The following is a 15620-nucleotide window of genomic DNA, read 5'->3' as shown; positions in this document are numbered from 1 at the left end:
TAGTCAAGGCTATGGTTTTTCCCGTGGTCATGTATGGATGTGAGAGTTGGACTGTGAAGAAAGCTGATCGCTGAAGAATTGATGCTTTTGAACTGTGGTGTTGGAGAAGACTCTTGAGAGTCCCTTGGACTGCAAGGAGATCCAACCAGTCCATCCTAAAGGAGATCAGTCCTGGGTATTCATTGGAAGGACTGATGCTAAAGCTGAAACTCCAATACTTTGGCCACCTCATGCGACGAGTTGACTCACTGGCAAAGAGTCTGATGCTAGGAGGGATTGGGGGTGGGAGGAGACGGGGACGACAGAGAATGAGATGGCTGGATGGCATCACCGACTCGATGGACATGAGTTTGAGTGAACTCCCGGAGTTGGTGATGGACAGGGAGGCCTGGCGTGTTGTGATTCATGGGGTCGCAAAGAGTCGGACACAACTGAGCGACTGAACTGAACTGAACTGATACAATAAAATAATGTGGGAGATATTTAAGATTAGTCATTATTAATGTATCATTTAATTAATCAGTAAATACTTGTTTGGTTTGTAATGTTACCTATCTTAAATTTTTACCGAGCATACTGAATGCCTTGATAAGAGCACTTGTTGCCATAATTATTAGGAGAAATATTGTGGTGTGGGGAGTTTCTTTTCAAACTTCTGGTTTGGAAGAAGAGATTTCTATTCCAATCTTTTTGGGAAGGAAAATATATGAGAATAGTTATTTTAGTTTTTCTCACCTTTTATTCTGCAAGGCAGAAGGGAATGACATCTGATTGGTAAAAAAATGGAAGGGGTTGGGCAAAGATGGTTTTGTTTTTTGTTTTTTTTCAAGAGTAGCCTATTTCCAGGATTCATTCATTCTCTGTGTCCTAGGGCCGGGTCTACTCCATGAAGGAAAGAAGACTGGCAACCCAGAGTACTGTATAAATCTGGTGTATTCAGGGAAGAGGAGATAGATTCTCCATACAGCCACTGGCCTAAGTAAATATATTTACCTCTATGGCACTATCTCCTGAGCCTTATTTTAAAACTCTTAAAAAGCTGTAGAGGAAGAGTCAGACCTGTTTATTTTTTCTAAAACTCTGATCCAGCTGCTCTGTGGTGAATATAAACACATGGCATATGTGTGAGTGTGTCTTATTATCCTTGGCAGTTTCTGGGTCCATTCTGCTAATCTGAAAGAAATATAGATTAAGTTTTGGCCCTTGTTTCAAGGTCTTTATCCCTGAATAGTCCTCTGCCAGAAATGAAATATTTGGGAGTTTGTTTCACCAAATCTTATTAAAGATACTAAGAGACAAGAAGATCACCTCACTAACTAACCAGTGTTACCTGCCCATTTTCTGACTTGAGATTTCACTTTGATGAAACTTGTATGAAACTTGATTAGAAAATGAACTAACTTTTCTTATGAATTTCACAAGAAAATGATTTATTAGATCATTAGGAGAATTTAACTCTAACTTGGACCATTGTTCAGAACATAAGTATTAAGCCCCTAACTAATTTTGTAATTAAAATTTAGTTTTATCAACATATATTTAACAATTAGAGTAGAAATCAACACTTTGGATTTTGAAGAAGAATTAACACACTACAGTCAGGAATTCAGAACATTTATTGCAAGAGCTGAATAATTGTAAATAACGTAGAACTGGCAAAGCAGTAACAGGATAATTGTTTAGATATTTATTCTGTCAAAGTCATCAAACACCCCTCACAAACCGACAAATATGTACTGCAATAAGCAATGCACCCCTACCCATTATTTTCCATTATACTGTGGAAAAATTGTGAATTTCTATTTACAAAGTAATTTTATTTTTGGTAAGAACAAATTATCTATCAGATTAGCAAACCATTTTTTTTATTTTTATTTTTTTAACTTTAAGCTGATGTTGAATTGTGGCATTAAGATAACTTTCACTTCTTTCAGTAAAAACATTTTGTTGCATGCTATTTATTTGTTTAAATCATCTGTCATGCCTTAACAAAAACCTCCTAAGAAAGTTCGAATTTGGATTTGTTTGCACGTGCAACAGAGATCTTATTAACATTAGTTGTCACTCTGTTGGTTTGACCTAAGTGACAAGATGCTGGTACCTGCCAGGCATTGACCAACTGTGATAACAAACAGTTAAACAGCAATAATTAGAGATTTATCCCTTAATTTCCCCCAACTAGCCTACCTGGAGAATGTTCTGTTACATCATGAAGGCACAACACATTAAATATTTTGTGGCTATGGTCTAACACTTGTGTTACAACAACATTATTATATATGAGGATCAACACAAACTGCCATTTCAACAAAGTTGTAGACACACATTTGCCCAATTGAAACTATTTTGAATATTAATTTTTCTTTAATATATGCTAATTTAATATATTAATTCTGCATGAGTGACAAGCACAGGATATTACTTCACTTTCTGAAAGATAACACTTTCCCATTAGTATCTCACTTAATGCTACTAAATAAGTGATTTTGCTTTTGCCTACTTTGAAAATAAGGATGTCAAGAAAATCGGTTCTGAATTTTCAAGCTTTTGCAGAAGTCCTTTTATATATGAAGTTTTCATTTTTGTCTTTATTTTTTAGAATTCCCGCAACATAAGCTATCATAAAAGAAGCAAGATTCCAGAACCTTTTCTTTAAACACAAGTATTTGAGATCTTTTGAACAATGTGTGTCAAGACAGACTACTAACGCAGAAACACCTCACTAAAAGAAACAACAAAAATAACAACAAAGAGACAAACAAAAAAGGAAAGAAGCAACCATAAAACACAGAATTATGCTACAACATTTTTAGGTGAACGATATAAGTACACAAAAGTTGTTAATAATATCTTGCTTCTATTTACAAATACTTTAACACTGATTGACTTACAAGTGTCCACTAATGTTGTTAACAGCACAATAGGTTTAATGCTTATCTTTTTAAGTTTTGTTTGAAGTATAATGTCAAGTATAGCAGTCTCAGCACAGATCAATGACAAAAAGAGCACAATTTTCTAACTGGATATGTCTGTCAGTCACTCTAATCCATGGAACTTCCTTACTCTCCAAATGCATATTCTATTATTCATAGCAGCAGTCCAGGGTCAAAATAAAATGCAATTAAAAAAAGATATTTGCACAATGGAGATACTTCTAGAAAGTTTAATCAATCCTAGTAAATAAGATCATATGGCTAGTAGAACTATCTTCTCTCTTATGTGATAAAACATTGTATCCTCCATGGTGCCAACACAAAATTATGGGTATCCCTGCTCTAAGGGGCATAGTTGTAGAGATCTATTGACTACATAAAGCTCTGACACACACGGTATTAGCATGTCTAGTTAGATTAAAGTCCTTAGGTCCCATATGGCCTTTTTTTTTTAGAGTTGGTGCTCCTTAGGACTCTCAATAGCACCTCCTGCTTGCTTATAAGACTTCAGATTTGCCAAAGGAATGTCTGTCATGTGGCTGCCATTGTTGAAATGGCCTTCAGTGGAGACATACTGCTTACGGTCATTGAACTGGTTCCTGTTGCTATCTTCTTTCCAGGCCCTGGTTAGGGTGTGCCCATTCACAAGCTTGTCCTTCTTGATCCATTCTTTTTGGGGTGCAAAGGTTGAGAGAGGAGATTTAGGGTGTTGATATGGACCCAAGCCAGGAGGCATCCAGCAATTATCAGAGTGACCCAAAACCAAGCACTCTTGAGTGCACATCTCTGTAGCTTCAGCTAATCCTCGGGGGCCCAGAGGCCCATCTGCAGAGGACAAGAGACAGAAAAAATAGGGAAAGAGAGTGGTTAGAGTTTTCATTTTAATTTATATTCTTAGAGAAAAACTGCACTGGTGATCTCATTTTCTCATGAAAATCATATTAAATTAAGCCATTCATAGATATGATTCCCCATCCTTTTTTGCCACTTTTTAATTTTTGCAATGTTGTGTTGGTTTCTGCCATACAGCAATGCAAATTAGCCATAATTATACACAGATCCCCTCTCTCTTCTCCTTGCCCTTCCCCCATCCCATCCCTCCAGGCCATCACAGAGGGAAAACTGTAATCCCTGTGCTGCACAGTAGCTTCTCACCAGCTATCCATCTCACATCTGATAGTGTATATTTGTAGATGCTACTTTCTCCATCTGTCCCACTCCCTCCACCACTGTGTCCACAAGTCCATTCTCCAGATTTGCATCTCCATTCCTTCCGTTAAAATAGGTTCATCAATACCTTTTTCTAGATACCATATATATGCATTAATACACTATATTTATTTTTCTCTTTCTGACTTACTTCACTCTGTGTAACAGGCTATAGGTTCATCCACCTCATTAAAACTGAAATTCATTCTTTGTTATGGCTGAGTAATATCCCATCCTTTTAAGAATTACATCAGTTCAGTTCAGTCGCTCAGTCGTGTCCGACTCTCCGCGACCCCATGAATCACAGCACGCCAGGCCTCCCTGTCCATCACCAACTCCCGGAGTTCACTCAAACTCATGTCCACAGAGTCGGTGATGCCATCCAGCCATCTCACTCTCCGTCATCCCCTTCTCCTCCCACCCCCAACCTTTCCCAGCATCACAGTCTTTTCCAGTGAGTCAACCCGTCGCATGAGGTGGCCAAAGTATTGCAGTTTCAGCTTTAGCATCAGTCCCTCCAATGAACATCCAGGATTGATCTCCCTTAGAATGGACTGGTTGGATCTCCTTGCAGTATAAGGGACTCTCAAGAGTCTTCTCCAACACCACAGTTCAAAAGCATCGATTCTTTGGCGATCAGCCTTCTTCACAGTCCAACTCTCACATCCATACATGACCATGGGAAAAACCATAGCCTTGACTAGATGGACATTTGTTGGCAAAGTAATGTCTCTGCTTTTTAATATACTATCAAGATTGGTCATACTTCATGGGAAATAGATGGAAAAACAGTGGAAACAGTGTCAGACTTTATTTTTGGGGCTCCAAAATCACTGCAGATGCTGATTGCAGCCATGAAATTAAAAGAATTACATAAAAGGAATAAAATTCCTTGTTTTGGAGGTAGGAATTACTCTTTCCCTTAAGCCGTTTTATATCTAGAGATACAGACAAAGAATAAGTAGATAGATATGGGTAGACAGATTTTCGCACGATACATCATTTCAGATCAACTTTTTCTATGACATATATGTTATTACTGATTTATGTCCTAATTCTCAACAAAAACTCATATTCATGAGAAATAATGAAATTTACAAAATTTTATGTACAATGCCAGATATTAATTAAAAACTCCAAGAGTACAAAAAATGTTAATTGAAATATAATATTAAAAATAAATACTGTGAATGGTTATACAAAATGATCTTCCATGTAAACATATGCCTTAATATGAAATTCATTAAAATAACATTGCAACATTCTTTTTTAATTTAAGTAATAATTTTAAAGAATATTTTAATTAAAGTTTACTACTAAAGACACACCTGGTTGACTTCAAGCATTGTGAAATCCAAGTAAATAAAGATCCCATGTGGTTCCTCCCAAACTTAACCTATTTTTTAGATTTATAAATGTATTAAATAACCCAAATTTTACTAGAGTGAATGTCTAGCTAGGTTGCAAATTGGAACACATAGAGTGTAATATTCAAAAAGAAAAAAGTCATCATAGGTATCTCTCTCTCTCTCTCTCTTATTTTTTTTACCAAAAGGCAATCTAAAACATTTTAACCGTGATTTTGAAAGTAAACCATTCTCTGATTATGTAAAGAGAAAATCAGTTCTGTACTGAAAAACATTTTAACCATGATTTTGAAAGTAAACTATTCTCTGATTATGTAAAGAGAAAATCAGTTCTGTACTGAAAAACAGTGTCAAATGGTTAAGGGTCAAATGGTTAAGGGTTAAATTGGGGTTTTTCTTGTCCTGTTTTCTTTCCCTTGATTAAACAGTCAAGTAATAAGTGATAGCTTGAAAATTAGGAATTGATTTTACGAATGAGGTTATGTATCAGATAGGTAAGAATGCTTGAGGCATAAAACATTTTCAAAAGCTGAGAGTCATCAGAATAGAAATGTAGAAGAAAACATCCCTGTAAGTTTGCCTACTCAACAATTAAAAGAGCCAACAATTGGAATGCAGGTCTCTGCTAAAATCCAAGTTAGCATTACTAATATTTTTAAGTGTCCAATAATTGTGGAGTATTTATATTAATACCTATTTGTCTTAATAATATTCTAGTTGTTTCTTGCATGTTAAACAAAATACCTACTGAGATAGGTAACTGTTGGTGACAAATACCTGACCTCCACACACAGACAGCAACAGAATGGACACTGGATGTGAAAAGCGGGGGGGAAGGTGCTTAAAATGTACCCTTACTGAAATTTTAAGTCTATTTTGAAATCTGAAGTCTGCTCGTTAGAATAACAGTAAACTTCCTTCCTATGTGATCCATAGTCTCATCCCCTCAAAAGCAAATAGTTTTATTTTATGTTCATTACTTAAAACTATTTCTCTCACAAACCTTCGATGATCACTTACTCGCTAGGATATTTAATTTAACCTTCCCTATGAGCATTTCTCTGTCCTCTGAATTTTGCCCATACTTTAAAATTTCAAACTAATTTCTCCCTTATAGGTTCGCTTTGGTGTATTCAGTAACTCTGTATCCACAAAGCTAACACATTGTGATTTTGTTCAAACTTATCCATGTCCCTTCCATCAGAATCACAGGCCTAGAAAATTCTTTTGCCTGGCTTGTTTTCATTTAATTACTGACTCTATCAAGGGGCAGCTTGCTTCCCATGTACCACAGCAAACTTCCCTAACTTTGCTAATTCATACCTTGTATGCACTGGGAAGATTAACATAGATCTTCCCTTATAAATGCATAACAAATTCCCTGATTGAACCCACTCAACTTTTACATTATGACATTTTTGTCTTTTGTCTGTCGGGTCTGTACACTCATGAGTATACATGTTTATTTTTGTTTTCTCTCAACTAGATTTAAAATCCAATGATGAAAAAAAAAGAATGATCTGTTTTCTGATTCCTCATGGTGCTAAACAATAGCAATGATTATTCATAATATTAATTGTTAATTAAATTTTTATGAGGTTGAAAATGTTCTGAGAAATGATCAGATATCCTCCACTTAAAAGGCAGAACTTAAGTAATCAGAATATGCTGATTTCACAAATATCATACCAAAAGCTTCCTCAACAACAAATCTCTTTGCCTTAGCAATAATTGTGACAGTTAATAAATTAATTATTTAACTCGTCTGTTAAATATGTTCACTCCTTTCTAGACATCAATGGAGATAAACACAAATTTGATATATAATATATCTTTAGGTCTATCAATCAATTCTTAATTTTTACTATTCCAGAATCATTAGTTCATTTTTCTTTTCTTGTTAATAGCTCCACAGTAGCAGGGCGGAATTATTAGCTACTTTAGAAATATCAATAGCATCAGGATTTTACAGAGCATATAAAAAGAGAGAGTATGAAAGATTAGTTTTTAAATACTTTTATCCAATACACATTACTATCTTATTAAATTAAGGGTATTACCCAAGAATTCAGAATACTGTGTGTGTGTGTGTGTGTCCTCCTGTGGACCTGAAATCTTCAGCATTGAGTGACACATTTTAACAAAAACAGTGTGCATTGGTTTTTCAGAACTGATAACATTTATTTATTCCATAAATATTTACTGAGCATGTACTATATGCTGACACTATGACAGGGACTGGGAATAGAGCAGTTAACAAAGCAGATGTCAACACTGTCCCCATGGAACTGTGCGTCTATCCTGGGAAACAAATAATTGCCTTAAAAGCAGTGAATCAAGAGACGAAAAAAGGGGTGTCATTGGGAAGGAGGTAGGATTTAAGGATTGTCTCTTCACAAGGCAACAGGGGTACTTTGTTCCAAGTTATATAAGTTCTACATATCTCTGAAAGTTCTTACAGATAATTGATAATTTTAAGACATTTACAGTTAACATTTGTGTGTACTATACGAAATCTTTAACTTTTAAAAATATTTTTTCATTAAAGAGTGTTAATTGCTCTTTGAAAAATGAATGTGTGATTCATTCTTGTCAATAAATTTGAAAGCTTCTAATAAAGTCTGTAAATAAATTTACAGAAGTTATATAGATTCTTCAGTTCAGTTCAGTCGCTCAGTCAGGTCCGACTCTGCGACGCCATGAATCACAGCACGCCAGGCCTCCCTGTCCATCACCAACTCCCAGAGTTTACTCAAACTCATGTCCATCGAGTCGGTGATGCCATCCAGTCATCTCATTCTCTGTCGTCCCCTTCTCCTCCTGCCCCCAGTCCCTCCCAACATCAAAGTCTTTTCCAGTGAGTCACCTCTTTGCATGAGGTGGCCAAAGTATTGCAGTTTCAGCTTTAGCATCAGTCCTTCCAATGAACACCCAGGATTGATCTCCTTTAGAATGGACTGGTTGGATCTCCTTGCAGTATAAGGGACTCTCAAGAGTCTTCTCCAGCACCACAGTTCAAAAGCATCAACTCTTCGGTGATCAGCTTTCTTCACAGTCCAACTCTCACATCCATACATGACCACTGGAAAAACCATAGCCTTGACTAGACGGACCTTTGTTGGCAAAGTAATGTCTCTGCTTTTTAATATACTATCAAGGTTGGTCATAATTTTCCTTCCAAGGAGTAAGCGTCTTTTAATTTCATGGCTGCAATCAGCATCCACAGTGATTTTGGAGCCCAAAAATATAAAGTCTTAGGTCAGTCTTTTAGGTATCTGATTGCTTTACAAAATTTAAAGATTCATCAAAAAGTGGGACACAACACAATGATAGCAATTGCATGAGAACCAGGTTTTGTTACCTATAGCCCTAAAAAAGAAAGTCCACAAGGTAGGGCCCCACGCAGGGTTGTACCAAGAACAGCTTATTAAAAATAAGCTAGAATTGTAGTGTATTGTATTGCCAACCGGTGTAGGAGGAGCTAGGTTCCAAGCGCCTTCTGTGGATTGACTGATTTGAATAATTTTTCAGGTTCTAGGGCACAGAGGCTATCTCAACTTGTCTGACAACCTGACCTTTCTGGCAGTTAGGGTGTGTGTTTCATGACCTACAAGTGTGAGAGCTCTAGAAGGGAAGTGGTGGGAGATGAATTAACTCAGAAAGTGACCAGCCAGGAACTCAGAACTGGGTCTAACTGCTCTCTGTCTATATAGAGATTTACCTATCTATCTATATAACCTCATTACAACAATTTGCTCATATAATTGAGCTCCATTGTTGGAAAATTTACTTTGCTTACTTTATGGCAAGTTTATATTTTAGGACCTGATGTTAAATATGGAAAATTTTACTCTTTTTATTTTGACCTAAGTATAATTTCCAGTGGTTTCCCTGAAACACACACACGCAATATGGGTTTTATTTTGAGAAATAGCAATGCTTCCAAGTTTTCGTCCATAAAGTCTGTGTCATGAATTGGTAGAAAAAATAAAAACATTTTTATCATGAATTATTAAAGAGAACAGTCATTCTACTGATCTCCTAAATATCCTGGTCCTTTAAAAGATTATAATCTGAAACATATTAAACATTAGTTTCCAGTTAATTTTTCTCACTTTTAGAACCACTTACTGAATTGTTTTACATTTTTAAAAAGGAGAAAGACATTCTTCATAAAGCATTAATATTTAATGTTATTTTCAAAATATAATTGAAAATAATTCATGATTCTCCATCAAACATATAGCATTCAAAATATCAGGGTTTCTTTGCTAATACTGCAAAACCTATATGCACTGAAATATTATCCTTTATCATTGATATATAATTGTTTCTAATGTCATCACTATAAGAGGTTGTCTTAATTGATGAAAAATTGTATTTTTCATAATTCCCTCAACAAGTGTTTATTGAATATCTAACATGTATTACATTTATCAGAAATGTGCTGGATTCTTAATAAATTTTGAAATTGTGTGTGTGCATGTGTGCATATGCATGCATGTGTGCATTACGCTTCCCTACTTCTCCAAATTTTTCATAAATTTTGATGTCCTATTTCTGTCATGTTATAAAATATCTACTTGGAATCCAGATCAGGATTTAAAACTGCTTATAAATACTTTCTATAATTTCAGCCTTATACTAATTACTTCCATTTTATTTTTAAAAAATATTTTTAAAACCCTATCATAACTTTTTTAACACTGAAATATTTATTGATTTGAAGAAAAAAAAACAGCTAAATTACTTTTCCCCTCTCACAATCTGCAATCTTTGAGTTGGTTATCTTTCTTGGTTTTTGAATGTCTAAAGACACAAATGTTGATAAAACTGTCCAAGTCATCTGTGTCTGAATTTAAATGCTGAAAGCAAAAATGAAAGCACATGAAAAGCTTATTGAAAGTCATCTCAGTTAATGTTTATATCAGGTCTCAATGTATTTCCCTCTCCATCTTCCATCTTTGCCCAATTCACTTTCCTGCTCAAAACCAAACAACAACAACCTTTTTTTATGATTTAGGCATCAACAGCTGTCATAGAGCTACTTGAATTGCTGACTTTTAATATGCAGGTTCAAAATGTGAAATTATCCAATTTAATGGATCTCCAGCCATACTTCAATGGCAGCATACTTGGATGAGCTTTGATCTCCTTTTGTTATACCCAGAAGCAGAACTGTTACTTCATTGATTAACTCACTGCTGTAATTAACAAGTGCCTTCTGGCCTGGTGTCCACCTGCTTTTCAACCTGATGATTTGAAACCCTTTATTTTCAAAGATCGAAACTGATAAACTGACATGTAAAAAAATCATGAGAACTTTCATATTTCTCATTAGATTTCAAACTATATGACAGTTTGGACTTTTACATGAATAAATTTTCCTTAGAATTTTTCCTATTGGGTAAAATAAGACTAAACAGACTGCCAAATTGGATTATAAAATAGATGTCATTTTTATATCATTTTGGTTCAAATTCATCACATCTCACTCAATTTTTGTCTCATTAAAATTTTATTATAGAAAAATACCTCTTTCATGCAAAACATATCTGATTGTCATGTTATAATGGCCTTTTGGTGGTTAGACCATATATCATTATTTTTATGCAAAACAACTGTTAAGTTCCAGTTTTACTGTATTTTCCTCAGAAAAAGTACCTCAAAAGGTAGCATGAATGTAGTATGCAGAGTTGTGCATCACTAAACGTCTTAAAGTGGAAGATGTATCCACTGACTTGAACATGCTGAAGAGGTTTACCTGATCTCCAGGTCCAGTGATAAAATTCTTTGTTTCAACAAAATTTCTGGTTTTGAGTAGGTTTTTATCCTATTACTTTGCTTTGTACTTGCTATTGATTTACTGAGAAAAATCTTAGTTATTATACTTGCTCCTTTCCTTACTCAACTTCCTATAAAATGTTTCAGGGAAACGAAAATTCTGACCTACTACACTTCTAGGTAACTTTAGAATCTCTAAGAGACCAATTGGAGAAGGAAACGGTAACCCACTCCAGTATTCTTGCCTGGAGAATCCCATGGACGGAGAAGCCTGGTAGGCTACAGTCCACGGGGTCACAAAGAGTCGGTCACGACTGAGCGACAGAACGGAACGGAACGGAACGGAAGAGACCAATATAAAAAACTTAGTATTTTTACTATATCATTTTCACCCTCAGTTTATTTTTAATTCTTTTAAATTTTTTGTGAGATAAGATGCAGCAGTGATAACAATTTCTTATCATGGATTACCCTGAGTAGAAAGCGAAGTCACTTGATGGGGCCTCCTACTATCTCCACACACTATTGATGAGTTTCAGATATGAATCAAATTGATTAATTTGCTTCCAGTCTAAAAATGGTCAAAGTTAATTTATATGAGAGTTGACATGAAAACTGAGCACTGTTTAGCATTGTTCATATTCCCTTTTGGTATATGATCTCTATTTTAGATCACATTATCCTATATACAATTGGTAATATAAAATCAATGTTACGTGGGAATAGATATGAGTTATTACTCTGCCCAGAGAAACAATCAAGGGGTACAAATTTCAATCCCATCTAAACTCAGATTTGCATATAAAATAGTATAGTATAGTTATGTGGACAGTCTAAATCCAAAAATAAATCTGGCAAACTTGATTATGCCTATGGGAAAAATATTTTTCATTAATTCACTGAATAATTTTTGTTTGATCTCATTAGGTTCAAGAGATTCTTGCATAGAATATATAAATTCAGAACTAGTTCATAAATCTCAGGTCAGGTGATCATCATAACTCAGGTCAGCAGAAATAGATTTGAGCCCCAGTAAAACAATGAATGGACAGGGAAGACTAGCATGCTGCAGTCCATGGGGTCGCAAAGAGTTGGACATGACTGAGTGACTTTACTGAACTGAACTGAAAACAATGAATTCATATAAACTTTGTGAAATTAATTTTAGATTCACTATTTCCTAGTTTCTCATCTAAAAATTGAGAGTCAAAGATTAAATTTTGATGCATGACATCTACCAGCCTTTTATTCCTTTGTTAAATATCACTGTGGTTTGTCATAGATACTCACATTTTCAGTGTTATTTTCATTTTACTAATGAAAAGTCCAAGATAGAGCAAAGAAATTATAAATCAACTGTTCCTGTAGTGTATTACTTACATCATATTAAGTCCTGGAATATGAAAGTATGATTGGAACAAGTATTTATATTTATCAATCTAAGTAACAGCTGTAATCTAACTTTTAGTTTATAGCTCAAATTTAAACTCAAAATTGTGACAGCATCTACAGTCACCTTGAGAAACAAATACAGAAATCTCATACCAGCAGGATCTGACAAAACCTCTGGTTAACAAGTAAACAAGGATTAAATGTTTTACACGTTCTGTTCCTCATACAGATTTTTTTCCTTGGTCACAGATGAAAAGTCAACATTTGCGGATGGAGTCAGTCCAAATGCAATAACATATGGCCAGCCTGAGCAGCAGATTCTCTGCCAGGGAGGATATTGCTATTTGGACAGACTTTATAGCTCACAAAGAATGGAGAGTGCCTCCTTATAAATCTTTAGCTTTCTACAGCGTGGCTTGAATATCAGGTCCCTTTTTTTCCTCATCTGCTAAGTTAATGGCTGGAAAGAAAATATCTTAGATAATTTTATTGATTCACCATTCACATTAGATGTTGCAATCAATGAAAGGCCAACAGTCTACTGTTACTGATTATTTAAATTAACTCAACTTTTTACCCAATTGCATGGTATGCAATAGTTTATTTACATTATTGCAAACTGTATCTTCTTTCTCCTATATTCACTATTTCTTTTTCTCATATTTGATGTCTTTCATTTTACAAAGTTATTCATATACTGATATTTCCTAAATTACTGTTCATTTCCTACAATCCGTATAACTTCTCAAAAAACCGCAGTAAATCTTATTTGATATGCAACACGTTTTTAGGAGCAAATCTCAGGTATGAAGAAATGAAATAGTTCATTACAGATGAATTTCAGGCTGAGATTCAAATTTAAAAAGAAGCAATTTATATAATCTTGCTGCTGCTGCTACTGCTGCTAAGTCACTTCAGTCATGTCCGACTCTGTGAGACCCCATAGATAGCAGCCCACCAGGCTCTGCCATCCCTGGGATTCTCCAGGCAAGAACACTGGAGTGGGTTGCCATTTCCTTCTCCAATGTGTGAAAGTGAAAAGTGAAAGTGAAGTCTCTCAGTCTTGTCCGACTAGTAGCGACCCCATGGACTGTAACCCACCAGGCTCCTCTGTCCATGGGATTTTCTAGGCAAGAGTACTGGAGTGACTTGCCATTGCCTTCTCCGTTATATCATCTTACTTCCTCTTAAAAAACTCTCAGATACTTGTCTGAACCCAGACCAGTAGTACATAATACTGTGAAGTAATTTATCTTCACACACTTTCCACTCTCTCATATTTCAGGTGTATTTAATTAGAATGAAAAAACTGGTGAAGTTTATTTTTATTTCCCCAGTTCTCTGACAATTTTCACCTGGGACCCTTAAATGCAGCCTTGTTCCCTCCTGAGTCTCTGGGTAGACATTCTGCTTCTCCTGATCTCCAAAGGATGTGAGACTTGTCCTTGGTTATTTTAAGCAATGGGAAATTTGTGAAAAACATTTTGGTAAATTGTTAAGCATTGAAAGGCTTCACAAATTTTATATTTTAAAAACTGTCTGAAAGATTTTCTTTTTTAAAAATAGAATAAGCTATCCCATGTGATCTGTAGGGATGTGTATGTGGGTGTGTGTGTTTACACATAGATTTTACCATAACTTTGAATTAATAGATTGTAGATCAGTACTTCTCAAATGTTAATGTAACTATGAACCACCTGTAGAAAATGTTAAAATGCAGAATCAGATTCAGTGAATTGGAGTCCTGAGTTCCTTCATTTCTAAGGATCTTTCAAACGCTGTTGCTTCATTTCAAGGCCCTCTCTTGGAGATGCAAGCATATTGAGTACTTACCTATCTCCATGGGGTACTTTCCCAGTGTTCCACACAATTTAAAGTTCTCAAATATGTGCTTGAATCAGAGTTAGCTGGAGGGCTTATCATATAAGTTGCATGACCACAACCAGTAATTTTCATTTTATAAATTTAAGGTGGAGCCTTGAACTTCCTGTTCTAACAAGTTCCCTGGTGCTGTTATACTTTCCTGATTTCTCCAGGCCATCGCTAGCCTCTGTGTTTCAGTTCCATTTGATGACACCGCGGCTTTTTCCAGATCCTGCTCAGTGTTCTTTATCTGCACGTCTAAGTGAAATTACATCATTATGCCATCTTATAAATTGTATATATATATATTAGTGTTCCCCAACTTACATTTTCAGCCCCATTATCATTCTCTTGTGGCAATATCAACATATCTGACTCATGGCTCCTCAGCATCATTTATATTTCTAATTGACATTTCCAATTAATGTAATTCTTTCTTTTTTTTTCCCCCAAACATGCTACTCTTCCTGAAATTACCATTGTCCTGTATGGCACACCAATCACCTGCTTGCTCCATTCAGAAACAAACAAAAAAAAGGAGTCAGACTTGGCACCTGATAGAAGTCTAAATTTCTCCAACCTAATTCCTGGGACTAGAAACATACAATGTCACACAAGTGATAATGTTAAATTATATGGTTGCTACATACTGAAGGTTTCTGTCTGGCAAATTCATATGTTGAAACCAATGTGATGGCATTTGGAGGAGGGATCTTCGGGAAAGGATCGGGTTTAGATGAAGTCATAAGGGTGAAGTCCTTGTGATCAGATTAGTGCCCTTATAAAAAGAAATCAGAGAACTAGATCGTTTACTCTCTCTCTCTCTCTCTCTCTCTGAATGTACAGTAAGAAAGGCTCTGTTTGCTAACTAGGAAGGGGGATCTCCTCAGACACCAATTTTACCTGTACCTTAATCTTAGTCCTTCCAGCCTTCTAAATTGTGATAAATAAATGTTCCTTGTTAAAGCCAGTCTATGATATTCTGTTAAAGCAGCTTGTACTAAGACAATGGCAAAAGGGGATTTACAGATATAATAAGGACACTCATCAACAAATAAAGTTGATTTTTAGT

At 35.4% G+C, this 15620-nt stretch overlaps 1 protein-coding gene across 1 annotated transcript in view; it reads right to left on the bottom strand.

Moving 5' to 3' along the window:
- Window positions 1-1614: 1614 nt before the first annotated feature.
- LOC148775825 (protocadherin-9-like) overlaps window positions 1615-15620 on the bottom strand; it is a 435328-nt gene continuing 421322 nt past the window's right edge. Inside the window, exon 5 of the mRNA XM_088842819.1 lies at window positions 1615-3758. Within this exon, the coding sequence (XP_088698945.1) occupies window positions 3385-3758 (374 nt within the window). The 3' untranslated portion in view covers window positions 1615-3384. The remainder of the gene's footprint in view (window positions 3759-15620) is intronic.

This window comes from Moschus berezovskii, chromosome 13 (genome assembly GCF_049115385.1).
Source record: "Moschus berezovskii isolate FMDL1 chromosome 13, NW_MosBer_1.0, whole genome shotgun sequence".
Lineage (NCBI taxonomy): Eukaryota > Metazoa > Chordata > Mammalia > Artiodactyla > Moschidae > Moschus > Moschus berezovskii.
This window is presented reverse-complemented; position numbering and strand designations above follow the sequence as displayed.